The sequence below is a fragment of the Lolium perenne genome, chromosome 6, assembly GCF_019359855.2.
Source record: "Lolium perenne isolate Kyuss_39 chromosome 6, Kyuss_2.0, whole genome shotgun sequence".
NCBI classification, from domain to species: Eukaryota; Viridiplantae; Streptophyta; class Magnoliopsida; order Poales; family Poaceae; genus Lolium; species Lolium perenne.
The window spans coordinates 147,395,335-147,421,929 of record NC_067249.2 but is presented as its reverse complement, the minus strand read 5'-3'; the positions used below and the strand labels follow the sequence as shown (position 1 = coordinate 147,421,929).

Here is a 26,595-nt window from a genome sequence, read left to right as displayed (position 1 = left end):
CCTCAGTATCCATGGAGGGGGCATCCCCGGAAATTGGGCTTAGGTTCCCCAGAATTGACTCTTCAACCGGAGTTCCGCTTTCTCCGACAGCCTCCTGCTGATTCGGAGCAGCATTGTTTTCCGGTGCCTCGACCTGCTCGGGACCAGCTCCGGCTTCTTGAGGGGCGGTTCCGGCGGTATGGGCCAAGAAGTGCACGAAGTGACACCTTTGCTTCTCTAACACCTGGGAGACCCAGGCGGATCTGCATTGGTCTTCCACCTTTATTTCCTGCTCAGGGGCGGATTGGGTGGGTTTTGATTTTTCCAGATCAAAGGCGGAATCTTCTTTGGGAAGCTCCTGCATCTCAGATTGGATCTTCGCGACTGCGTCCTTCTCGGCGGCGGTCGCGTCAGCATTACTTACCAGTGGGTTTCCGTCGGAATCGACGGTTTCCCCGATGAAGATGTGTATGCCGCCAACTGGGACGATGGAAAGCTTGATGGGGTCAGTCTTAGCCGGAATCCAGCACTCATCCGGAGGGACGATCGGAAGGTTTCCGGCGTAAAGGACGCGCCCCACAGCGATGGTGTCGTCGTAGCTTCCCATGGCGGAACCCTCCCGGTTCCGGCCTCCAGACGCCGCTGGCCCCACGGTGGGCGCCAACTGTCGTTGCCTATTCGACAGTACCTCGGAGGAGGGATCCTCACGAGGGGGAGAAGAAGTAGGGGCCATAGGGCGGAGTGCACTCGGGACGGTGGTACGCGATTTACCCAGCTTCAGAACACCTGCACGATGACAGGGCCTACTGCTGCTTGTCTGGAATTATCTGGGCGCTTTCGCGTTGTTACAATGAGTTGTGGTTGTGCCTCTAGGGCTCCCGGGATCCGGCTTATAAAGGCGCATGGATCTAGGGTTTACATGGAGAGTCCTAGCCGGATTACAGGTTGCCTAACTACGGTACTATGTCTTGCCGTGTACGTCAAGGATCCGCCTTCCCTTATACGTCGTACCGGATCCAGGTTCCTAATGGGCCTCCAAGGATCCGGGTTCCTCCAAAGGTCGGTTGGATCCGGATTCCCTCTTCTTAGGCCGGACTTCATCCTTCAGGATCAACAGCAACTGGGCCGCCCGATGGGCCACATGCCACATCACCATCTATGGGCCACCCGGGCTTGCCGGATCTAGGCACTGTCGATGGTACACCCATGAAGTATACCCACAACAGGCACATAAGTTTCATCCTGCATATGAATAGCAATAGAACTCAGCATTGATATTGAATAAATCTATGAGACAGATTGATATATATATATAATGCTGGATGTAAGTGGAAGAATAGGGTTGTACATAGACAACAGTTCACAACAATGCAAATAATTACAAAAGAAACCAACAGAACTCAACAGTTTATATACTTGATGAGACAGACTGAAAAGTGAAAAAATTAGTGTATGGTGATTGTAAGCAAACGTGGTGTTTCTGAACTTTTGGTAAGCATTGGACAAAGTCAACAATAAACATATAAAAATAAAATCATGTATGTGGATTAAGAAAATATACCATATTCATTAAAAGGTCACCACCCAGCTGGCTCGTGGCCTCGTGCTTGTAGAGGTTTTCAAAAGATGGTGCCGGCACCATCGTCCTTACAGCAGCTTCATCGACCTCATTTTTTATCCACTTGAGTAAATCCGCAGCAGTTTCGGCCTTCATATGAATGGGAACCAATCTCAGCAGTGATAGTGAATGACTATGAGACAAGCTGATGCATATAGTGCTGGATGTAAGTGGAAGAATATGGTTATGTATAGACAACAGTTCACAACAATGCAAGGGTGTGTTCGGTTCTGGAACGGCGTGGAATGGAATGGAATGGAATGGAATGGTTCCATTTCAGAGGAATGGAATGGTTCCATCCCCGCGTTCAGTTTGCATAAAAGGGATGAATGGAATGATACCTTTTTTGTCCGGTTGGGAAAATTGGAGAGCAGAACGGATCGAGGTTAAACTATTTTCTTGTCTCAAAATTGTAATTAACAATGGCAAATGACCTTTTAATCTCAAAATTGAAATTAACAATGCCTAATGGTACTTTTAATCTAAAAATCGTAATAAACATCATTTTTTGTTGGGTTAGGGGAATTGGAGAGAAGATGAAATGTGAAACATTAGTGCATGATGATTGTAAGCAAACTAATTTGGTGTTTCTGAACTTTTGGCAAGCATTAGACAAAACCGACAATAAATAGATAAAACTCAAGGCATGTATGTGGATTAAGAAAATATACCATATTCATTAAAAGGTCACCACCTAGCTGGCGCGTGGCCTCATTCTTGTAGAGGTATTTAGAAGATGGGGGCAGTATCAACATACTGCGGCTGCCTCATCAGCCGTAGTTTTGATATTCCTTTTGAGTAAAGGCTTACTGTATGAGATAGACTGATGCATATAGTTGATGCTCTTAGGCTTTTGGGTTTTCAAGTAGAGAATAAAATAGTAAACTAATAACAGTAAATAGAAAACTAAAAACTAAAAATAAGATAACTAACAAGGTCTCTAGTAACCTTACCGAAATAGCGAAATTGCTTCCCCGGCAACGGCGCCAGAAAAAAAGGTTGATACCTTCGATCCGGATTACGGATTGTAGTATGATAAAAAAATCCCTAGAAGACTTAGGTTTAATCGAACCTTGGGAAGCACTGCTAAATGGTGTGAAGGAAATGTCTACAAGACTTGCTAGTGTACTTTATTTTCAGTTTACCGGACCTATCTAGTTTACTTTTAAGGGGGTTGTGTTCAATGATGGAAATAGGCTAGGGTTAAGGTTTCACCTGCAGCTATGCATACATATATAAATGAAGCTCATATGTGTAACAAATAAAATAGAGATAAGAGATTTGTGAGTAGCGCATCCGTAAATACTCTTGCCCCTAAAGCCAGAGGTGACAAGAGCCTAATGTTCCAAACATTGTCCTCACAGCCGCAAGCAACAACAGTTTTTAAGTAAATACATACCAAAGCCTTAAGCTAGATGGTTGTGCTATGATACCGAATGAATCAATAAACATGTACTTTTACTTTCCCCTTTGTGTCACTAAGGTTTCGCGGTAGCACGCCGTTCTCCACTCATCCCACCTCTTCCCTTGATCGTCTCGAATGATATGGATACTTGCAGATCATCAAGACGAGGCAAAGAGACAAGGATACAAGATTGCAAAACTCTTATTCAATCCTTACACATATCATAAGCTTATATGCACATGAACGCTGCGAGGATTCACCCCAACCCGCAGCCCATGAGGACTACTCACACATAATTTCAAGATCAAATACAAAGATAGAAATCATTGTGCAAAATACTTACATTGAAATCACAATATTCTTACAATGGTCGCCAATTCTCAAGGAGATATCTATTACAATGGTGATGGCTATGGCTATGGAGGAGATGGGAGATGGAATGGATGAACTATGGTGATGGATATCCTTCGGTGTGGTCCAGATGTATCTGGTGGATGGCGGCTCTGTTTGGCGACGAATGGCTCTCTTTTCAGCGTTGATCCCTTCATGACTTTTATAGTGTTTCACCACGGGAACGCAGCCGCAGGTGGTACGGGCGAACGGTACGGGCAGGGCTTGCCTGTACCGATGCCCGTTAAAGCTCCAGGAACCGCCTTTCCGAGTGTAGTCAACTTTGCCATGCTCCTGACGTGATTTTCTTCAGTAATTGCAGGTCCATTTGCCATTATGATGTGATTTCCTGCACATCATCCAAAAATAGAAGAGATTTCACATCATTGCATTGATTAGGCATTAGTGGCAAGTTGAGAGGTAAACTTAGTCAATTTCTTGACTTAGCTAAGGGTTTAAACGCGAGAAAATATGGCTACCGTTTTGTACATGCCTACCGCTTTATCGGTACATGGCTATTGTTGTATGAGGGGATTTGTCTAATTGTTCTAACCTGCTATTTTGTTAGGTAATACTATCAATGTTTGACTAACTTCAAGGAGAAAGGAGAACCAGGTGATGGTTGATCAACATGAACCTATCTTGCTTGGTTCTTTAGTTGCATCCATATGTTGAATCTGTTGTCACTAATTCGTATTCATTTTGTTTTTCCAACACAGATGCAACCCCTCAACATCAGGCATGGCAAAGTCTGGAAAGAAGCACCTGGTTGGCATGCAACTTCATCCTATTACATCATCATGTCTAATGCTCATAATCTGGTAATTGAAGTTTAGTGTTCCTGAATAATTGTGTACCTAAATAGTCTACCAAGATTAAATGAAACTAAAAGCTGGTAGTTGCTACGATTAAATAATTTACCTTAGTTGTTTGAGTTGTCTTGCTTCCCTATGCATTTCAACCATTCATATAATGGTTACATTTTCTTATACGTGTAAAGAAGCACACCTCACTGAAATAGAGAAGATCAGGGCTACCACAATGATGCGGAACAACCGCATCTTACAGTCCCTTGGTATTCCCGCCGTAGTGTCAATGATTAGGAAGACACATGGTGGTCGAGGTGGTTGAGGTGGTAGCACACTTTCAATTGATGAGTCATCTGCCATAACACAAGGCGAGAGCTCTGACTATAATCCCAGAGATGACCAAGTAACTGAGGAGGAGGACTTAAGGGTCCGGGGCTACTGGATTTGGCCCGGAAATTTGGTTGAATATTTTAATTATACTGCAACAGATATTCGGGGGGCGGAATATCCGGACCTTACTTAGGCAGGAATATCCGGCCTCACTTTTCAGCAACGGCTCAATTTTGGTGGGGGTATAAATACCCCCTTTCTTCCCCAAGCTCAGGTTGCTCACTCTCTCCAAGTTCATCCACTCAAGCTGAGCCACCAAAATCAATTGATCTCCTCCCTCAACCACCCAAAGCTCTTGATCTTTGGAGAACCGAAGGAGAAGACCCTGATCTACATCTTCACCGAAGCGATTTACATTTCCCCCTCATTTGCTTGAGGGCCCCTTTGCTAGTGTTCCTTTTGGAAACCCAAGTTGTTGTTACTTGATTTGATCTTGTTGTTGCTGTTGTGTTGTTACAGCTATTGGAAGGCTCCAATCCAGTTGTGGATGTGTGCCCCAAGAACCTTGTAAAGGCCCGGTTTCCGCCTCGAGGAAATCCCTTAGTGGACAAGTGAGCTAGGCCTTTGTGGCATTGCTCACCGGAGAATAGGGTGAGGCCTTTGTGGTGTTGGTTAGGCCTTTGTGGCGACCACGCCCCTCCAACGTAGACGTAATATCCCTCAAAGGAAGGAACTACGGGAATCATCTCTTGTGTCTCTGTGTGCTCCACTCTCAGTTACCTCTATCCTTAGTTTCATATCTTGTCGTCTAGGTAATTTCACGTAGTTGCATATCTAGAAAAAATACATTTGTGTCAACCCTTAATTGAAAAAGAACTAAAAATTGGGTAGCACCTAATCACCCCCCCCTTCTAAGTGCGGTAAACAATCCTTTCAGCAGGGACCCCAGTCCTATTGCATCTGCTGACAGGGGTCATCAGCACTTTGATTCTTATGGGTTTCTTGATCCTAAGGTTGAATTGAGTGATGTAGGCAAATTTTCTTTTGGACAGTTGTCCACACTATCTAGTACATTTGTTATCTTTCTAGACTCTTTTGGATGTGTGTTGTTTTCTGACATTATCTTTGTATGTGTGCTATTCAGGTGCAACCATACTATCTACTCTTGTCAAGCGTAAAAGGAAGGGTACGTGGCTGGAGAAGATTACCCAAGGGTTGGGATCCAAGATTACCATTGAGATTCCTGAAGGGACGAAACGTCCTGAGAAGCCTTTGTCGGCTGCCAAGTTTGCATCGGAGGGTGGAATGATTGCAAGAGGCCAGATGCCAGTCTTTTCGGATTTCGAGGAGTACAAGAAGGACAAGAATATGGTGCCCAACTTTGTTGGGAAAGTGGGCGGAATCTTCTTGATCACGAGTTCATTGGTTAACTGATAGGAGTGCTTGCTTGATTGTTAAAAGTTCATGATAACTAACCTTGTCATTTCCCTTACTTGCTTTGTGTCCTAATTTCAACATGGACACAAAGTCGAAGGTCATCAAGAAGGTTTGTTGTGACATCCTGAAGAACGTGTCAAAGAACAGGTGCTACGTCCTCAAAAGGGGTTGTTTTGACAAAATGCAAGCAAATGAAGTCAGCATCAAGTCCCCTGTTAAGGGTGTCTCAGATCAAGAATGGAAAGCTCTCACTGCTCTGTGGATAACCCCAAGACACAGTGTATGTTTTTGCTTCTGCGAAAGAAATGTATGCATATTTTTGTGACAGGGTATCTTTGTATGTATGCTAGACATATTTCTCATCTTTATAGTGTGCATATTGTTGGATAGCTTACATAATTGTGCCCGTCTGCAGACTAAATGTATGAAGAACAAGGATAATCGTGATGCGGTCAAATTTCCCCAAAAGACTGGCTCTCGAAGCTATGCTACTCATGTGCATACAACTGTAAGAACCCTCTTACAGAATTTCTTTTTGCAATTTACTCTTGTCTCCACAAGCTTATATTCTGATTCTTGGTGAACATCATTTCCAGAGGGAGGAGCGCAAGGGTGAAGAGCTTGGCAATCGACCTCTTTAAGGAGACCCATCATAGTAAGGAGGATCTCTGAGGAAACTAAAGGTGCAAGAGTAAGTGACTTATGCATTTCACAGGTATGAACCATTCTTGCACATGCGCTTTTCTGAATCCATGCATCTTTTGGAAACTGATCTCCGTGTTGATATGGAATATGAAATGGCTATTCTTGTGCCAGAAGGCGCACCACCAAAGTCTGTTGTTGAGGTGATTTCAAAAGTTCTTACCAAGGATTTCCCAAGAAACACATTCCTGAAGCATGTTGGCCTTCAGTCCCGTTCCAGTAGCAAGTTGAACAAGTCCAGTGCAGCTAATGTATCTGCTCATGTTCTTGATCTGGAAGATCAGCTCTAGCTAGAGATCCCAGAACCAAAGTGCAGAGATGAAATAGGAGTTGGCTGCCATCAAAAACAAGTCAGAGGAAGAAGTGGCTTCCATCAAAAATAAGGTAGATGCAGCTGAAGCCGCACAAGCTCAACGTGACAGGGATTACCAGGCACTGCTCAAGCGGACTGAAGAGAATGATGCCATGGTTGCTCACATGATGGCCTTGTTTGGAGCTAACAACAACTCTGCTGAGAATTAGAGAGTGTTTTGTTGTAAAGCTTGCTGGTCCTATGTCATTTTGGTGTGAAACTTGGTCTTATGTCCTGGGAGGTTGGCCCTTTGTGGAACATTTTTGTTGCGAATTGGTGGTCATTTTGATGAATCTGTGAACTTGTTGTTGAACATGTTCGTGAATATGTGAACCTAGTCATTTTGCTATATATGTTGTGATGATGTTGTGAATTTTGCAGATTTGCAATGTTGTTTTTTGAATTTAGCTGATGAATTTCCTAATTTAGATGTTGTGATGTTGGGCTATTGTTGTATGTTAAAAGGCCAAGGCCCAAGGTAGCCTGGAAATATATGGGCTCTTAAAAGGCTACAGCCCAACCAAATATTGATTAGTATATATGCGTGCATTTTCAAAAGTAGGAATTAAAAAGGCCGAAAAGGGCAAAAGCCCAAAAAATAACTGGACTGTAAAAAGGTTAGAGCCCAGAACTGAAATGGACACCAAAAAGGCCAAGGCCCAAAACTATAATGGACCCTAAAAAGGCCAAGGCCCAATCCAAGATGCTCGTGAAAAAAACGGCCCAAAAACAGTGGGTTAAAAAATGGAAGCTAAAAAGGCCAAGGTCCAATAAGATTGGGCTCGTAACAGGCCAAGGCCCAACAAAGAAAAAAATCAGCATTACTAGGCTTTGGCCCATATAACAGACTGAATGGACTAGGCTGATTTCAAATAACGATGTTATTTTTTCGTCACAATTTTGCCACGTCGGATTGCCTACGTGGCCTGGCCGGATCAACAACGACGGTTTTAAAACGTCGTAAAAACTATGATGTTCCTAAAACATCACAAACGTCTATGATGTTCCTAGGAAGACCGTCACTTCCAGTCATTGCTGACGCTTAGTTTTCGACGTTCGCAAAAATGTCACAAAAATGTCACAAACCAGTTAGTGACGATTCAGTGACTTTTTTGAGGCGTCATAAACAGTCAGATTCCTAGTAGTGAGCTAAGTGTAGCTGAGGATCTAAATTCGAAACTGGGACCAATGAAATATTTGGGGTTGCCAGTTTTCGATAAAACACTTTCTGTGGCTGACTGGCACATCCTCGCGGAGAAGGTGGGTCATAGGGTAGACCCATGGCAGGGTCTTTTCTTAGCCTCATCGGGGAGGGTGGAATTGACTTACTCTTGTCTCTCGAGTTTACCAATGCTTGTGATGGGTTTATACCTCCTACACGACTCGACTTGATACGGGGTGGCCTATGGACACCGCCTCCTCAAGACCAACAAGCCCTCCTCGTGGTCCAATGACACGAGCTCGAGCCAAAGCTCTACACCAAGAGGTGAATTCGCTCCTTTCTACGTATGCCTTTGACACCCCTTTGGATGGCGTACTACTTCATGCAAATACCCTATGTTCAATCAGGTACATCGACCAAGACGCAAGCCATGGAGACCAAGCCAATGAAGAGAGAGCTGGAAATGATGAAGATGGAGCTACAGCGCCCAGGCCGGAACTTCCGCCCTCCAGGACCGGAACTTCCGGCCAGATGCCTCCCAGATGCTTCCAAGATGCCCTCCAGCGCCCAGGAAAAAGCATCAGGCCGGAACTTCCGCCCTCCAGGACCGGAACTTCCGCCCCACCGGAACTTCCGCCCAAGTTCCGCCCAAGTTCCGAAATTGCGCGAAAACAACACTGGATGTTACTGCGAGGAAATGGACCATTTCCGGAACTAGGCCGGAAGTTGGCCGGAACTTCCGCCCTGACCGGAACTTCCGCCCTCCAGGACCGGAACTTCCGCCCAGATGCCGCCAAGATGCTGCCTGAAGAGAATCCAGCCGGAACTTCCGCCGAGTACGACCGGAACTTCCGCTCGACCGGAACTTCCGCCCCCTGAGGCCGGAACTTCCGCCTACCCGCGTTTCAGCACCAAAACTGGCCGATTCAGCATGTAACTTACCCCTTCGCCCCACCAACTATATATAGCCTTGCTGGCTCAGATCTGAGATTCAGACTTGATGTGAAATTAAACCTGAGCTTAGCTCACCCTTGTGGGAACCCTACCTAGATCTTTCATCTTGTACCCACCCGGGCTCCTTATCGACTCGTGAAGATCTCTTTGGTGACTTCTACCGTTTGTTTGATCTTTTGCTTGCACTTCTACCTATTTGGTCTTTTGCTTGCACTTCTATCAACCTTCCGGTCTTTTCACCCTTCTAGATCTTGCGAGCTTCGATTTGTCGATCTCTTTGCGGGACTTCTACCGGAAGGTCTTTTCCTGCAACCTCTATCGAGTTGGTGGTTCGGGCCAACGAGGGAAAACCGATTGTGTGCGTGTGTGTGTTGTATCCCCACGATTCCCCTCCGCGTTCATCGTGTTCATCGCGTTCATCCACCTCCCCCACGAGTTCCACCCAAATCCGTGAAGATCGGGCACATCCTTGGGCTTAGCCCTTATCACGACTCATGGGACTATGAACAAGTCAAGGTCACGCTTTTTTTTGGGAAGGAGTGGGTACCAAACAAAAGTACCATATGGTAGACTAGGCCATAGTTTGTAAGTCGAAAGAGTTTGGGGGTTTGAGAATCCTCAACACGAAGTTCATGAATATCGCATTGATGCTAAAATGGGTTTGGGAACTCTACCAGGATGCAGAAGGTCTATGGGCGGACCTCCTATGGGCCAAGTATCTAGGTAGTCAGGACCTTTTCTCCCCTCTTGTTCCGACGAGGGGCTCCCAATTCTGGACTGCCATATAAAATCTAAAATGGTATTTCAAATTGGGGGGGGGGGGGGGAAACACCAGGTTCATGACGGGAACCAGACCTATTTCTGGTTTGACTGGTGGACGGGTCCGACCCCGCTCAGGGCGAGCTTCCCGAGGCTATTTGAGTGGTGCGACAACCCCTATGTGACGGTCGCAAGGGTCGAGACAACCGAGGGATGGCACATTAGGTTTAGGAGAACCTTTGGTTTGGCTAAAACGGTGGAGTGGACAAACCTCTATCGGGTTTTCGATCTACATCCCATTAGTCATGGGAATGATAAGGTTTCCTGGGGACTCGAGGCCTCAGGGGAGTACTTGGTCAACTCGTTGTACTGCAGGTTATCTCTTGGTGCGGCGGTCACACATTTCAAGGATGTGTGGAAGACTAGGGTACTGCCTAAGATCAGGGTCTTCCTTTGGCAACTGCTGAGGGGGCGTCTCCCTTCAGGCAACCAGCTGGTGAGCGGAGGGGTCCCTCTGGAACTGCGCTCTCTGTGGGGAGCAAGAGGATTGTAACCACATTTTCTTCGGCTGCCACATGGCCAAGTTTATGTGAGCATGAGCTAGGGAGCTCCTGGAATGCGATTGGAATCCGGCGGGGCTAGATGATGAACGAGAGGGAGGGAGGGAGGGAGGGACGGAGGGAGGGAGAGAGAGAGATACATGGTGAACTGTTTTGCAAGCTAACAAAGCTCCAACGGGTATGGTAGGCAGTAGGCAGTAGGGCTGACCTGAACGATTTCCATACATTACAGTGCCAAAAACTTAACTCGCCCCCCCCCCCCCAAACCAAAGGCTCCCTATACATTTTGGTGGGGCGTCAGCGCCAGAAAACGCGCCCAAACGCTGGTCCCAGAATACATTTTCCTCTGGCGCGACCCAACTTTCCACCGGCGCCCCCAGGCCGAACGTAGTAGAAAGGGAACCTAGAGGGGGCGCTGGACGGCTGGAAAATCGCCGCAGGTCAGCCTTGCCAGCGAGATGTGCATCTTCCCGCCAGTTCCGCGGGTTCCCGCCTACATCTTCCCGCCATTGTCGCCGCTATATAAAGACGGGAAGCGGTGAAAGGGCCACATCTCATCCTAATTTTACAGATTTCTCCCACGCATCTCACCCATGGCGTCCGGTGATCTTGCTCTCACGCACGCGGAGGTGGAGGTGCTCAGCGCCTCAATCTACCCCTGCCAGCCGGGGTTCATATGCCCCCCAGGCTGGCGTGTGAGGGCCGGAGGCGTGCCGGTCTCCCCCGGCCCCCAAGCTGCAGCTCAGCGTGCGGCCATCACTCACCACTATTATGTCGAGCTCACCCCCGAGCAACGCATGGATCCCTGTTGGGATCCCGGCAACGCCACAACTTGGGACGCCTTCTTGGCCAATGGCCGGGATATGGAGCTCGCCAGGTACGAGGGGGACGGGCCACCTCCCGTGGACAACAACGAGGCTGGACTGCGCCTATGGTGGGGCAGCCGGACCCTCGAGGGAGTGATGAACCACATTTTGGCGGGCGAGTACCCCCTCCTACGATACCCTCACTTCCAGCCGCCGAAGAATGGCAGCGATGGCGGCGACTTCATTACCCGGACGCCATATCCTCCCCCGCAGCTGGGGAGCCGGAGGAGGGACCAGAGTGGAAGGCGCTGTCAGAGTACGCCATGGTCGCCAACGATTTCAGGTGCCCGGTGGCCCGAAGTATTTCCCGGGCCAACACGTGGCCATCCGAACCGCCACTACCGTCGCCGGTGGAGGCTGGCCGATCCTGGTGGGTGAAGGAGGAACATGCCTACCGTGCACGCCGTGGCAGCGACGGCCTACGCTGTAGTCGCTGCGGCCATCTGTCCCCACCGCATGCGCCATCACAGCCTTTGCAGATGCAACCACCACCACCGCCGCCGCCGCCTCCTCGTAGGTTCGAGCCGCGCCTGGCTAGCGACGACGATGGATCCTCTAGCGACGGCGACTATGAGTACATGTACTATATGCCTAGATATGAGTATGACTAGTCTTTATTTATGTAATGGAAAATGTGCATACTTTGTATGGGGTCATGGCTGGGGGCCGGTCGACCCCCATTTTTTGTTTAGGCCGGAGCCCCCCATATGGGCAAAAAAAGGCTGCACCAGAGCCTATATGGGGGAGACAAGTGAAGATGCTCTAAGAAGGCAAACTTTTTAAACCTAAGGCCACACGGCCATCTTTATATATAAAGCCACACAAACCAAGCATCAGTTTGACATACCAGAATTCAAGTTCCACTCACACAGCTAGAACTAAACAAATACACTATAAACATGGTGTGGATGACAACACACGAAACAGGGTACCACGGTCACACCCGACAGTGTAGTCGTCATCCGTCCTCCCTTGTCCGCGTCTGGAGCCTCCTAATCTCGACTAGTGCCACGTCTAGTAGTCTCCGGTCGTTGATCTGACCAGAACCCTGCATCTCTACATGTGTATCGACATTTGGAACAAAGAGTCAGCATGGTTGTTGATCATCTTCATCCCAATAGCTAGCTTATTTCTAATATTTCAAAGCGTCCAACTTTAGGCCGCAATGGTAAACCAAACTAGCCTACGAAGGACCACCGACAAACCCTGGACGATACCCAAAAATTGGCTAGCTATTTCCGAATGCAACAACGCCACACTCATCAAGCATATGATGCACTGCAGGCACAAGCATTATTTGTGTGATTCAAAATCCCAGAACTTATTTTCCTCTTCTGCACTACAAATTACAAGCCTCCAAGAGTAAGTAAATTGCACCTGTGGTGCAATGCACCTACTTGCAAATTGATATCACCGTCAGGAACATGCTGACTGGATTGGCACATGGGAACTAGACCCCAACATGGATTTCCTCACTCACATGAATAATTATTTCATAACCTAAGAAAATTACGAGACGGCGACTTTGCGGACTAGGCACTTATGCTTCCATTTGCCATGCAGTCTGGGACAAGATCCCCACATGGAATGGACAGACCGGTGCCCCGACGCTCAGTGCTCTTGCCAGGTTTTCTTTTTCAAATCGTGCAATGATATCCAAATAAAGGGCATACCCGGTACTGAAAGCTCCCACACATTGTGAGGTAAAAAACATCCAAAGGAAACAACATGCATCATCTTTCATTTTTTTTAGGAAACAAAATTCAACCATTCAACCAAACTTTCTCAGTTCACAAAGAGAAGGAGAGAGATGGAGAAAGGAAAACGCACACCTGTGGGAGAGATCAAACGTTCCCATCTTGTAAGGAGTGGGGAGGGGTCCGTGCTAGCATCCTTGCTCATCTTCCTCCCTTCTTTGCTGCATCCCTTTATGCAGTCACCTGTGAATCTGACGGTGCCTTTGTCCTAGTTCTAATAGTTTCCTAATAATTGGTACGTGGTGATCGGTTGGTGAGGCTTAATTTAGCTTGCAAGATGACTCAGCTGGAGGGACCTGCACTTGGGGCAATAGTTGCCACAGCAGAGTAGATAAAAGCATACTTTCGAGGAGCATAAGACTGCAAAGTTCAACAAACAAAGGGAGCGGTGTTTTGGAACATGGGTCCATATGCTCTCTATATTTTAAAATGCATCTTACATACATTTTAAATTTAAAAAAAAAAATTGAAACTAAAAGTTCGCACTTACATCTTCACGTGCTACGTGCTCACAAAATTCTTTCATAAAAAATCAACTTATCATGTGACGTGTGTAAAAAAGACAAAATTCGGTGCTAAAAATAATGTTTTTCACAAGATAAACTTTCTCTTTTTTATATAGACCACACAAAATATTGGTTTTTGGTGAAACTTGACGAACGCACGTATATTATGAAGATGTACATGTAGAATTTTTTGTCCAAATTTTTTGATATTTCGAAATATATTTTTTTAGTAGAGGGAGCATACGCACCCGGCAGCCGAATTGAATTTCCCAACAAACTGGCTGCATGTTTCCACAATATATGAGTATATGTTCCAGCACAGATATTTGAACTTAAATGCCAAAGGAAGTCATAGAGTAGATAAAAGCAAACTTTCTAAGAGCATAAGACTGCAAACTTCAACAAACAGGCTGTGTGCTTTCCTAATATAGGAGAATATATTCCATCTCATTTATTTAAACTTAAATGCCAAAGCAAGTCATAGAATATATAAAAGTAATCTCTCTAAGAGCATAAGACTGCAAACTTCAACAAAGTGACTGCATGTGTTCACAATATAGGAGAATATATTCCATCTCAATTATTTAAGCTTAAATGCCAAAGCAAGTCATAGAGTAGATAAAGCAAAATTTCAAAGAAGACTGCAAACTTCAACAAACAGGCTGCATGTTTTCACAATATAGGAGAATATATTTCATCTCATTTATCTAAGCTTAAATGCCAAAGCAAGTCATGTAGTGCCGGATCTTTTCAACATGCCGCTCCATGTTTTTGCTTTGTGCGTCACTCAAAAGCAAATCCCATGTTTTATACCTAGGTCCTATTTCACTACCAACCATCTCCTCAAACAGTTGATATGCCCAGTCAGTCTCACCAACTCTATAAAGACCATGTATCAGAAGGCTGTACGTATCAACATCTAAACCTAGACTATGTTTATTGACAAATTCATCCAACAAGTTCCGAATGGTGCCATGTTGGCCTCTTCTGTTTAAAAACAGTCTTAGAAGTGGTCGGTATGTCTGAATATCAGGCTTACAAGACTGTGCCTCCATTTCTTTCAGCACATTCAGAGCATCTTCATCTCGGTTTTTCTGGCAGAAGATTGATATCATGGTGTTATAGGTAGCCAAACTGTGCGGCACACCATTCATTGGCATCTCCACCTTAAATACTTGGGAAGCTTCAGACAAATGACCAGCTTTACCCAGCAAGTTAATCAAGGAATTGTAGTATAGTGTATCGGGCTTACAGCCAGATGACTTCATTCTGTGAGATATACTCAGAGCATCTTCAAACATATTACATTTTGCCAATGAGGTCATGATCATAGTGTAAGTGATGACGTTGGGATGACATCCCTCGGAACACATTGAATCAAGAACTTCATAGGCCATCCTAAATTTTTCTTGCTTACAGTAAGCTTCAAGAAGAGCGGTGTATGTGATAACTGAAGGCGGAAATCCCCGAGATTTCATCTCATCAATTGTCCACTTTGCCTCATCGATCTTACGTGCACTGCACCACCCATGGACAAAAATGTTGAAGGTGTATGCATCAGGCTGGATGGGTGGACTGAGCACAAGAAAGACCTGGCGTGCTACTTCAATCTTCTTTTCTTTGCAAAGTGCATCAAGCAGAACATTCATCGTCTCTGTATTCCTCTCCAGACCCATGTCATCCAGCTTATCAAACAACATAATAGCATCCTTCCATCTCCTTGCACCTGCCAACCTCCTGATGCTCTTCGCAAATATCTCAACAGTCAAAAGCCCTCTGCAGTGCATGTCAGGCAATAGATCCCACATCTGGTCGAGCTGCCTCATCTTCCCAAGCAAATCAATTATCCTACTACAAGCATATGCAGTGTGCTTGTAGTTGTCCCTCGACTGTGCCCACTGAAAGAGACCCAATGCAGACTTCCAGTCATCTCCAAACTTAAATAGCAAGCTATCCACAATGTTACTTGTAAGCTGAATTGCCGGACAGTCAACCCCAAGGGACTGAACCAAATTCTGCACACTCCCATTGCGTGCCTTCAAGAGGGAACTCTTGATCTGTGATGCTGATGCTTCTTCCTCCACGGTGAGCTCGATGCTGTTAAGATCTTGGCTTGCGTGGGTTTTCGATGATAATGACAACCTACAAGAAGGGAGTAATTGCAAGGCTCTCACAGCACCATGGCAGCGCCAGAGACTCAGTGAATGCATCAGGTGGTGGGAACAGAAAATAGCAAAACCAAGTGCTGAATATCAGAGTCTAACAATAATAGCTGACGATAGCAAGATGAAGCTATAGCCAATCGCAGATACTTCCTTCTAGTATGAACTGTATTTTTCTTCACCGAGTCCTCAATTAGTTTCAAGAGTTCAGGATCAAGCAATATGGACCCATGCCATCGTGGGAATCAACTCAATAGAGGGTCTCTTTTGTTCAGTGCTACTGGATCTGGTTCCTAATCCCTAGAATAGACCACAATAACATAAGAGGAAAAACATTAGTTCTAGTGAAATATCAATGCGTTTGATTCGGTAAACATTACCAGTCAGCAATGACGAAGACAGGATGGAAATGGAAATGGAGGTGAAGGTCATAGACCGAACAGCTTGATGGGGATTGGAGTCTGGGTGTTGGGAAAATTCATCACCTGTTGTGGATAACAGCGGCGCGACGAGCAGGAGTGGAACGTGGCGACGAAGCAATTCAGCAAGAGGCCGGGGGAGACATAGGGCAGTGCGGCGGCGGAGGCAAAGCGGGCAAGCGGCGGCGAAGCAGTTGGCTCGTCGCTGGAACGATCGATCCTCAGTCCTGAACTCTCCTCTGTAGGCTGTAGATTAATGGGCTATGGACTGAGAGGCTGAGTGCTTGAGAAGCCCAAACGGATATGTGAACTAGGCCGACTGGAATTTAACACCCCGGGCCGAACTTAGTGTGTGGAGGTAAATGTCTACATCCCCTTACAATGGAGAGAGAGGATAGACTGGCCGAACCTAGAGCAATGCTTATCAGCTGGGGGGAAGGATGTGCTGATTAAAGCTGTCCTCCAAGCTATTCCGATCTACTCGATGGCCTGTTTCAAATTACCACAGGGCCTATGCCAACACATTGACTCACTGATTCGGAAGTTCTGGTGGGGTTCAAAAGATGGGAAGAGGAAGACATGCTGGGTTGCATGGGAAGAGATGACGAAGCCGAAATCATTGGGAGGACTAGGCTTTCGGGACATTGAGCTTTTTAATCTTGCTCTCTTGGCCAGACAAGGATGGAGAATTCTGAAAAATCCTGATACGTTGAGTGCAAGGGTTCTGAAGGCAGTGTATTTCCCTGGTACTGACTTCCTGAAGGCCGAGTTGGGGTCACATCCCTCCAAGGTGTGGCGATCGATAATGGAGGGAAAGGAAGTTTTGGCACAAGGATTAATTCGCCGTATTGGTACTGGTGCAACCACACATGCGTGGTTTGATAACTGGATACCGAGAGATGGAGCACTTAGGCCGGTGTGCAGTCTGACCAATGATCCTCCCAGCCATGTTGCTGATTTCATAGTTCAGTCGACGAGGCAATGGAACTTGGATCTTCTGAATGAGTGCTTTACTCCCATGGATGTACAGGAAATAAAATCCATACCAATAAGTACACGGGTCCAGGAGGATTTTTGGGCGTGGCACTACGAGAAGAAGGGTATTTTCTCTGTGAGGTCAGCTTACCTTATGTTGATCAACACAAGGGAGAAGAGGGAAGCCTGGCTGGAGAATAGGGCCGCGAGCTCTAATGCCGAGGAAATTTGAAGAAGTGTTGGTCTAAGCTCTGGCATATTCAGGTACCCACCAAACTGAGGGTGTTCTTGTGGCGTTTAGCAAAGCAATCTCTCCCCACCGCCGATGTGCTACACAGGCGGCATATCTCGACCTCGAGTACGTGTGGGATCTGCGGAGGAGAGGACTCTTGGCGCCACTCTTTACTTGACTGTACTATGTCCAGATGTGTGTGGGCTCTGGCTGATGAGATGATGACAGAGCATATGTCACAAGTACAGCAGCCTAAGGCAAGAGACTGGTTGTTTACCATGATTGCTACATTACCGCATGACCAAATGACTAGGCTATGTGTTACGGCTTGGGCTATTTGGCACGCAAGACGGAAGGCGATCTACGAGGGCATCTATCAAAGCCCTCTGAGCACTCATAGCTTCATTGAAAGTTTCCTAAACGAGCTTATGGTGATGAAGCCAGAGACAAAGAGGAAAGGGACTCCGAGTCCCTCACATCCGATATGGATCCCTCCGCCGGGGAACTGGGCCAAGATCAATGTGGACGCGGGGGTGGCTCGGAGCGGCGAGCATGGCGTGGTTGTAGCGGTGGCGCGATCTGCCTCTGGGGTCTACCTAGGCGGATCAGCTGTCCTGATCACAGGGATATCTAACCCCGAGGTATTGGAAGCACTTGCAGTCAGGGAAGGTTTGAACCTGGCGCAGGATCTTCTTCTCACGAAGGTACGGCTGGCAAGTGATTGTCTGTCGGTGATCAACGCACTTAAGGAGGAGAACTGGGGTAGCTACTCCCAGATACTTCAGGAGATCAAGAGGACTTCTCGCGATCTAGAGGAGGTTAGTTTTGTGCATGAGAATAGGTTGTCGAATAAGGAGCCCCATGATCTGGGTAAGCTTGTGTTAGGATGGCCAGTGGGTCGTTACGTTTGGCTTTCGTCGCCGCCGGTTGGCGTTTGTATTCCCTGCCTTATGACAGTTTGAATAAAGAGGTAGGATGAGTTCTCAAAAAAAAAAAAAAAAAAAAAGCTAAAGCTGTGTCTAAAAGTGCTGTAAAAGGCCGAAATCCGTAAAATAACCGTCAGGATTTAGGTTTCTGCTCATCCGCGACGTCTTTCAGTATCCGTAAACAAGTAGAACTGTAAAAAAAAATAACGGGCCAAACGAAAATCCCCTCGCGAACCTGTACTGCTACGAGCTAGCAACCCAAAGTAAACGGCGACCTGGACCTATACGCGCGGGAGTTTAGGGTTCCCAATTCCTTTTCCCTCCACCCGCCGCCGCCACGGAAATCTAGATCCGTCCTCCTCCGCCTCCCGCTGAGCCCCGCTGCACCTCGCCCGGGACTTCGCCGTCGTCGTCGCACTCCGACGCCCGCCGAGTCGAGACGGTGAGTTCCTCGCCCTTTGTTCTTTGATTTCGCCGTCGCCCGCCGCTGGACAAGTTCTGATTTGTGATTCGCGGTCGTAGATGAGCGCGGAGTCGACCATGGAGGATTTGGTCGATTCATCGATCGACTGGTCGTCCTCCGATTCGGACGAATCGGACCTCGACGAGCTGCTTCACGAGGAGGACACGGAGACGATGCTACTCATCCTCGCTATTAAAGAGCTCAAAGGCCACGCAAGAGGCAGCCCACAAGAATATTGAGAGATCTTTTGGTGTGTTGCAAGCCCAGTTTGCCATTGTTCAGTGTCCTACTCGTTTTTGGGACAAAGAAACCCTTATTTACATCATGCCATGTTGTGTGATTCTTCACAACATGATCCTCAAGGATGAAAGAGAGTTAAACTTGCCATGTTTCTATAACAATGTTGGCACCCGAGTGCAACCGAGAGGAACCCCGATCGGCTTGAAGCTTTCCTTGAAATGCATCGCCAAATTGAGAATGAGCAGATTCGTCATCAGCTCAAGAATGATTTGATCAAGCACCAGTAGATGTTGGATGGCCTACGCCAATGAGCTTCCTTTGTTTCCTATTCTTATTCTTGTATGTGTGAGATGAACCATTCATTATTTATTTTTCCGCAGAACATTTGATTATTCAGTTCGAACAATTGTTGTAATTTATTTGTGAGAAACATTATTGTAATAAAGTATGACGATTATTGTGTGCCTGAAAATTTAATTCTATTTGATCTTTAGATGCATGTTGTGTATGAAATTTCGTAGAAACCGCCTAAAACCCTGTTTTTACGGGTTGAAAAGTCGCGGCGCACAGCAGTACCCGTTAACCCAACCCGTAAAACTTGTAAAACCATTTTCAGTGCCCTGTACTCGCGTTTTACGGGTTGGCCTTTTTACAATCATTGCTAGACATGCTCTTACATTGTCGGAGGCCTCGCGTTGGAGCGAGGTACCCCTTTTTATTGAAAGCAGCAGGATTTATTGGTTGCAAATAATAGTTACTTAATTTATGAGATTGTTCAAAAGAAAACTAGGGATTTACCAGCACAATTACAAAACTGCTTATTTAACAAACTAAACTTAGCTAACTCATGAGCCATTTTGTTTGCTTCCCTCGAACAATAATTGAAAATAACTTCATCTATGATAGGCGCTTATGTGCACAATGTTTGCAAATAAAGCAGGAGATTCATTTCACCACGCCACCTTTCCAGTACAAGCTTCAATCACCTGACTCGACAATAAAACATTGCATTTCCAATTGGAGGCAAAGGCTAGACCCTCCTTCATTGTGGTTGATTCGGTTGCAGCTATTGAGAGGCCACATGAGGGATAAAATAACACTTCGCAACCAATAAGTTTCCTTGATAACCCTCCTTCATAATGGTTGCTTCGGCTGCAGCTATTGAGAGGCCACATGAGGAATAAAAGAACATTTTGCAACTAGTAAGTTTCCTTGATAATCATGGAGTATCGCATCAACAGAACCTGCATGTACGTCAGTATGAAAGGAGGCATCCACATTAAGCTTAACTTTGTGCGGTTCTGGTTTTGTACAACTACAACTGCATTTGAAGTTATGGAGAGAATTGAGTGTGTATGCATTTAAATAGAGGGGAACAACTTTATTGGAGAAAATTACAAAAAACCACCACATATCAGGCAGTTGTTTCAGAAAGCCACCACTTTACGATTTTTTTTCAAAAAACAACCACTCTAGAGATAACACGTTACAATTAGCACTGATTCCACTATGATGCTAGTTTAATCACCAAACTGACTTGTGGGTCTCGCTGTCAAGCTGACGTGGCGACTAACAATGGTCAAGAGAGAAGATGGTTTAAGTTCTGGGCTTCTTTGCAAAATTTCGTGGGACCCACTAGTCAAAATATCATATTTTCTCCTTTTCATCTAGAAAAGAAGAAAAGGACGGTGTGCTCGGCCGCCGGCCGCCAGCGTTGGCCCTTAGCTCCGCCGGTCCTCAGCCCCACCGGCGTCGGCCCTCAGATCCGCCGGTCCTCAGTCCCGCCGACGCCGGTCCTAAGCCCTGCCGACGCCGGTCCTCAGCCCCGCCAGCGCAGGCCCTCAGCTCCGCCAGCACCAGCTCCGGTGAGGACGCGCATCCAGGCCTTGCGTCCCTCGTCGACGCGCGCGTAGGAGGCCTCTGTGCGGAAGACGAGGAGGAGCACGAGCGCCGAGCAGTGAGCTGGTAGGGAAGGGGGGATGCGGTGAGCGCGTGGTCCCGGACGAGCATGTTGTAGGCAGCGACGGCGGCGGCGAAGGTGGAGATGGGCGTGACGAGGGAGAGGATGACCCGGGAGGAGAGCGAGGAGAGGAGGTGCCGCAGGTGGCGCAGCGAGCTGCGGTGCTCCCGCCACTGCGCGTGGGATTGGCTGCCGCCGGGAGGTGGTCTGGGAAGCAGCGAGTAATATGGAGGTGGTGGCGCCGCGGGTAGGGCTTCGGGGGCGGCGGCGCCGGCATGGCCGGGCCCCTGGCGGCGCGACAAGGGGAGGGGCAAAGGGGATTGAATCCTTGCTCGGCTCAAGCCATGGCCGCAGTATCTCGGAATCGGGCCGGACACCTTGTTGGCGCTGAGCTGCAGCTCCTACAGCGACGAGAGGTTCACGAGCGTGGCCGGGATGTGGCAGAGGCAGCGACGTCTCATTTGGTGGAGCTCCCGTTCGTGCCAGGAGGAGGGGCGGCAGATGGGGACTACTCAAGGGCCATTGGAGAATACGGAGACTGGGACGCGGCAGAGGTCAACGGCGGAGATTGCTCGGAACGGAGGAAGATGGTCGGGGATGACGACGCAAACCACATTGACTCGACTCCCTTGGCGATTACCTGCAATAAGAAACGGCGGAGACGAGTGCGCCGGACCGCCGGTGCGTCCGACCGTAGCTGATCTCTCTAGCCGGAGCCCGACGGGCTCCAGTTAGATTGGTCAATGTGGTGGAAAAAATTAAAAAAGGAATAAAAAAATGTCGTTAAAAAAGATGTGGACCATAAAATTAGAATTTATAATGTACCAAGGTCTTTTTTACAAATTTTACATGCCACGTCATCCTGACAGTGGGACCCACATGTCAGTTTAGCTATTAACCAGCATCATAGTGGAATCAGTGCTATTTGTAACGTGTTATCTCTATAGTGGTTGTTTTTTGAAAAAAAATCGTAAAGTGGTGGCTTTCTGAAACAACTGCCTGATATGTGGTGGTTTTTTGTAATTTTCTCACTTTATTGGGGTTCATGGTCGTTGTATCCACCACATATACCAACAAGTGATAGAAATGAGTTCCTTCGGCTTAATATGATCATACTCAGCGGCCAAGAGGTCCGCTCTCTTGAGAAAATATTCTGGAACAGCTGAACCCGCTCTGTCAACTTCAATAGCGTCTTAAATAATACCATAAATCCCAAGTTTTAACCACATCTCCTGAGCTATGGGCACCAAAATAAGAGGTGAAGGATATCTTTCGCACCCAAGCTACATATCGGAGATGAACCGTTATTGCCAATATGACGATTGGCCAAGATGCCTTTCAGATGTAGGATGCCATGTAAAGAACACCATATGAAAATTTTCACTTTACTCAGAATTTGCAATTTCCAAACGATTTTCCATACCGGGTTAATTGATGAACTTCCATGAAGAGGTCCAAGCTGATGTCCCCATTGGCGATGGTAACCCGACCGAACATCATGCCGGCCATGCTTTGTATAGTGCCAATCCAAAAAGTAATTGATCCCCTAATTATTAATCGAAATTTAATGGATCCGACCAACGTCTGGAGTGAAGAAATTTAATGGGTCCGACCAACGTCTGGAGTGTGGAAGGTACATCAATATTTCTTTTTTCATTGTTATTTTTGCATGTTCATCGTGGCGCCTTGAACAGGCCGATTCAGCTCATCCATGCCGAAACAATGATCAACATCTTCGTGCACCTAGCTTGATTTACATGATTGCTGCATTTTCTAGTAGGACCGCACGTGCAACACACGTTTCATCTTAATATACAAATGGCAATCATGGATGGAAAGTTGAGACATCTAGGTTACATGGAAATCTTGACAAAAGTGAGAGAACTAATTAAGACAGAGAGGTAGATTAAAAATTATAATGCACAAAATTCAGAAGGTAAGCAGACACAGTACAAAATCTGAAACGAGCTACTGCTTCTTTCTCGGATATGTATGTCCGAAACATTGACGGTAGCACATGAATTGGACTAAAAACATGGTGACCATTTATTGTCGGTTGGTTTGAGGATTGATTGAAAGCAGCACTGATTAGACTGGCTCTCGAATTTCGAGGAGTACAAGAAGGACAAGAATATGGTGCCCAACTTTGTTGGGAAAGTGGGCGGAATCTTCTTGATCACGAGTTCATTGGTTAACTGATAGGAGTGCTTGCTTGATTGTTAAAAGTTCATGATAACTAACCTTGTCATTTCCCTTACTTGCTTTGTGTCCTAATTTCAACATGGACACAAAGTCGAAGGTCATCAAGAAGGTTTGTTGTGACATCCTGAAGAACGTGTCAAAGAACAGGTGCTACGTCCTCAAAAGGGGTTGTTTTGACAAAATGCAAGCAAATGAAGTCAGCATCAAGTCCCCTGTTAAGGGTGTCTCAGATCAAGAATGGAAAGCTCTCACTGCTCTGTGGATAACCCCAAGACACAGTGTATGTTTTTGCTTCTGCGAAAGAAATGTATGCATATTTTTGTGACAGGGTATCTTTGTATGTATGCTAGACATATTTCTCATCTTTATAGTGTGCATATTGTTGGATAGCTTACATAATTGTGCCCGTCTGCAGACTAAATGTATGAAGAACAAGGATAATCGTGATGCGGTCAAATTTCCCCAAAAGACTGGCTCTCGAAGCTATGCTACTCATGTGCATACAACTGTAAGAACCCTCTTACAGAATTTCTTTTTGCAATTTACTCTTGTCTCCACAAGCTTATATTCTGATTCTTGGTGAACATCATTTCCAGAGGGAGGAGCGCAAGGGTGAAGAGCTTGGCAATCGACCTCTTTAAGGAGACCCATCATAGTAAGGAGGATCTCTGAGGAAACTAAAGGTGCAATAGTAAGTGACTTATGCATTTCACAGGTATGAACCATTCTTGCACATGCGCTTTTCTGAATCCATGCATCTTTTGGAAACTGATCTCCGTGTTGATATGGAATATGAAATGGCTATTCTTGTGCCAGAAGGCGCACCACCAAAGTCTGTTGTTGAGGTGATTTCAAAAGTTCTTACCAAGGATTTCCCAAGAAACACATTCCTGAAGCATGTTGGCCTTCAGTCCCGTTCCAGTAGCAAGTTGAACAAGTCCAGTGCAGCTAATGTATCTGCTCATGTTCTTGATCTGGAAGATCAGCTCTAGCTAGAGATCCCAGAACCAAAGTGCAGAGATGAAATAGGAGTTGGCTGCCATCAAAAACAAGTCAGAGGAAGAAGTGGCTTCCATCAAAAATAAGGTAGATGCAGCTGAAGCCGCACAAGCTCAACGTGACAGGGATTACCAGGCACTGCTCAAGCGGACTGAAGAGAATGATGCCATGGTTGCTCACATGATGGCCTTGTTTGGAGCTAACAACAACTCTGCTGAGAATTAGAGAGTGTTTTGTTGTAAAGCTTGCTGGTCCTATGTCATTTTGGTGTGAAACTTGGTCTTATGTCCTGGGAGGTTGGCCCTTTGTGGAACATTTTTGTTGCGAATTGGTGGTCATTTTGATGAATCTGTGAACTTGTTGTTGAACATGTTCGTGAATATGTGAACCTAGTCATTTTGCTATATATGTTGTGATGATGTTGTGAATTTTGCAGATTTGCAATGTTGTTTTTTGAATTTAGCTGATGAATTTCCTAATTTAGATGTTGTGATGTTGGGCTATTGTTGTATGTTAAAAGGCCAAGGCCCAAGGTAGCCTGGAAATATATGGGCTCTTAAAAGGCTACAGCCCAACCAAATATTGATTAGTATATATGCGTGCATTTTCAAAAGTAGGAATTAAAAAGGCCGAAAAGGGCAAAAGCCCAAAAAATAACTGGACTGTAAAAAGGTTAGAGCCCAGAACTGAAATGGACACCAAAAAGGCCAAGGCCCAAAACTATAATGGACCCTAAAAAGGCCAAGGCCCAATCCAAGATGCTCGTGAAAAAAACGGCCCAAAAACAGTGGGTTAAAAAATGGAAGCTAAAAAGGCCAAGGTCCAATAAGATTGGGCTCGTAACAGGCCAAGGCCCAACAAAGAAAAAAATCAGCATTACTAGGCTTGGCCCATATAACAGACTGAATGGACTGGGCTGATTTCAAATAACGATGTTATTTTTTCGTCACAATTTTGCCACGTCGGATTGCCTACGTGGCCTGGCCGGATCAACAACGACGGTTTTAAAACGTCGTAAAAACTATGATGTTCCTAAAACATCACAAACGTCTATGATGTTCCTAGGAAGACCGTCACTTCCAGTCATTGCTGACGCTTAGTTTTCGACGTTCGCAAAAACGTCACAAAAATGTCACGAACCAGTTAGTGACGATTCAGTGACTTTTTTGAGGCGTCATAAACAGTCAGATTCCTAGTAGTGAGCTAAGTGTAGCTGAGGATCTAAATTCGAAACTGGGACCAATGAAATATTTGGGGTTGCCAGTTTTCGATAAAACACTTTCTGTGGCTGACTGGCACATCCTCGCGGAGAAGGTGGGTCATAGGGTAGACCCATGGCAGGGTCTTTTCTTAGCCTCATCGGGGAGGGTGGAATTGACTTACTCTTGTCTCTCGAGTTTACCAATGCTTGTGATGGGTTTATACCTCCTACACGACTCGACTTGATACGGGGTGGCCTATGGACACCGCCTCCTCAAGACCAACAAGCCCTCCTCGTGGTCCAATGACACGAGCTCGAGCCAAAGCTCTACACCAAGAGGTGAATTCGCTCCTTTCTACGTATGCCTTTGACACCCCTTTGGATGGCGTACTACTTCATGCAAATACCCTATGTTCAATCAGGTACATCGACCAAGACGCAAGCCATGGAGACCAAGCCAATGAAGAGAGAGCTGGAAATGATGAAGATGGAGCTACAGCGCCCAGGCCGGAACTTCCGCCCTCCAGGACCGGAACTTCCGGCCAGATGCCTCCCAGATGCTTCCAAGATGCCCTCCAGCGCCCAGGAAAAAGCATCAGGCCGGAACTTCCGCCCTCCAGGACCGGAACTTCCGCCCCACCGGAACTTCCGCCCAAGTTCCGCCCAAGTTCCGAAATTGCGCGAAAACAACACTGGATGTTACTGCGAGGAAATGGACCATTTCCGGAACTAGGCCGGAAGTTGGCCGGAACTTCCGCCCTGACCGGAACTTCCGCCCTCCAGGACCGGAACTTCCGCCCAGATGCCGCCAAGATGCTGCCTGAAGAGAATCCAGCCGGAACTTCCGCCGAGTACGACCGGAACTTCCGCTCGACCGGAACTTCCGCCCCCTGAGGTCGGAACTTCCGCCTACCCGCGTTTCAGCACCAAAACTGGCCGATTCAGCATGTAACTTACCCCTTCGCCCCACCAACTATATATAGCCTTGTTGGCTCAGATCTGAGATTCAGACTTGATGTGAAATTAAACCTGAGCTTAGCTCACCCTTGTGGGAACCCTACCTAGATCTTTGATCTTGTACCCACCCGGGCTCCTTATCGACTCGTGAAGATCTCTTTGGTGACTTCTACCGTTTGTTTGATCTTTTGCTTGCACTTCTACCTATTTGGTCTTTTGCTTGCACTTCTATCAACCTTCCGATCTTTTCACCCTTCTAGATCTTGCGAGCTT

At 46.6% G+C, this 26,595-nt stretch overlaps 2 protein-coding genes and 1 long non-coding RNA gene across 3 annotated transcripts; 1 reads left to right on the top strand and 2 right to left on the bottom strand.

Annotated features, from left to right (window-relative positions):
• Positions 1–3,319: 3,319 nt before the first annotated feature.
• Positions 3,320–13,391, bottom strand: LOC127307274 (uncharacterized). Its single transcript, XR_007855369.2, has 2 exons — positions 13,156–13,391; positions 3,320–3,741 (listed from the first exon to the last, which is right to left on the bottom strand). It is a non-coding gene; the product is annotated as an uncharacterized lncRNA (long non-coding RNA).
• An 844-nt stretch (positions 13,392–14,235) lies between these two features.
• LOC127307273 (pentatricopeptide repeat-containing protein At3g04130, mitochondrial-like) lies at positions 14,236–16,441 on the bottom strand. The gene is made up of 2 exons (XM_051338000.2): positions 16,234–16,441; positions 14,236–16,048 (listed from the first exon to the last, which is right to left on the bottom strand). The coding sequence occupies exon 2, from the start codon at positions 15,794–15,796 to the stop codon at positions 14,300–14,302; it is 1,497 nt and encodes a 498-aa protein (XP_051193960.1). The 5' UTR covers positions 15,797–16,048; positions 16,234–16,441; the 3' UTR covers positions 14,236–14,299.
• Positions 16,442–16,651: 210 nt separating this feature from the next.
• LOC139832525 (uncharacterized mitochondrial protein AtMg00310-like) lies at positions 16,652–17,374 on the top strand. Its single transcript, XM_071822302.1, has one exon. It carries the CDS (start codon positions 16,652–16,654, stop codon positions 17,372–17,374), a length of 723 nt encoding a protein of 240 aa, XP_071678403.1.
• The last annotated feature ends 9,221 nt before the right edge of the window (positions 17,375–26,595 follow it).

Coding starts and splice junctions, on each gene's coding strand:
- LOC127307273 (XM_051338000.2), bottom strand. CDS start 15,796: ATGCATTCACTGAGTCTCTGGCGCTGCCATGGTGCTGTGAGAGCCTTG.
- LOC139832525 (XM_071822302.1), top strand. CDS start 16,652: ATGGCCTGTTTCAAATTACCACAGGGCCTATGCCAACACATTGACTCA.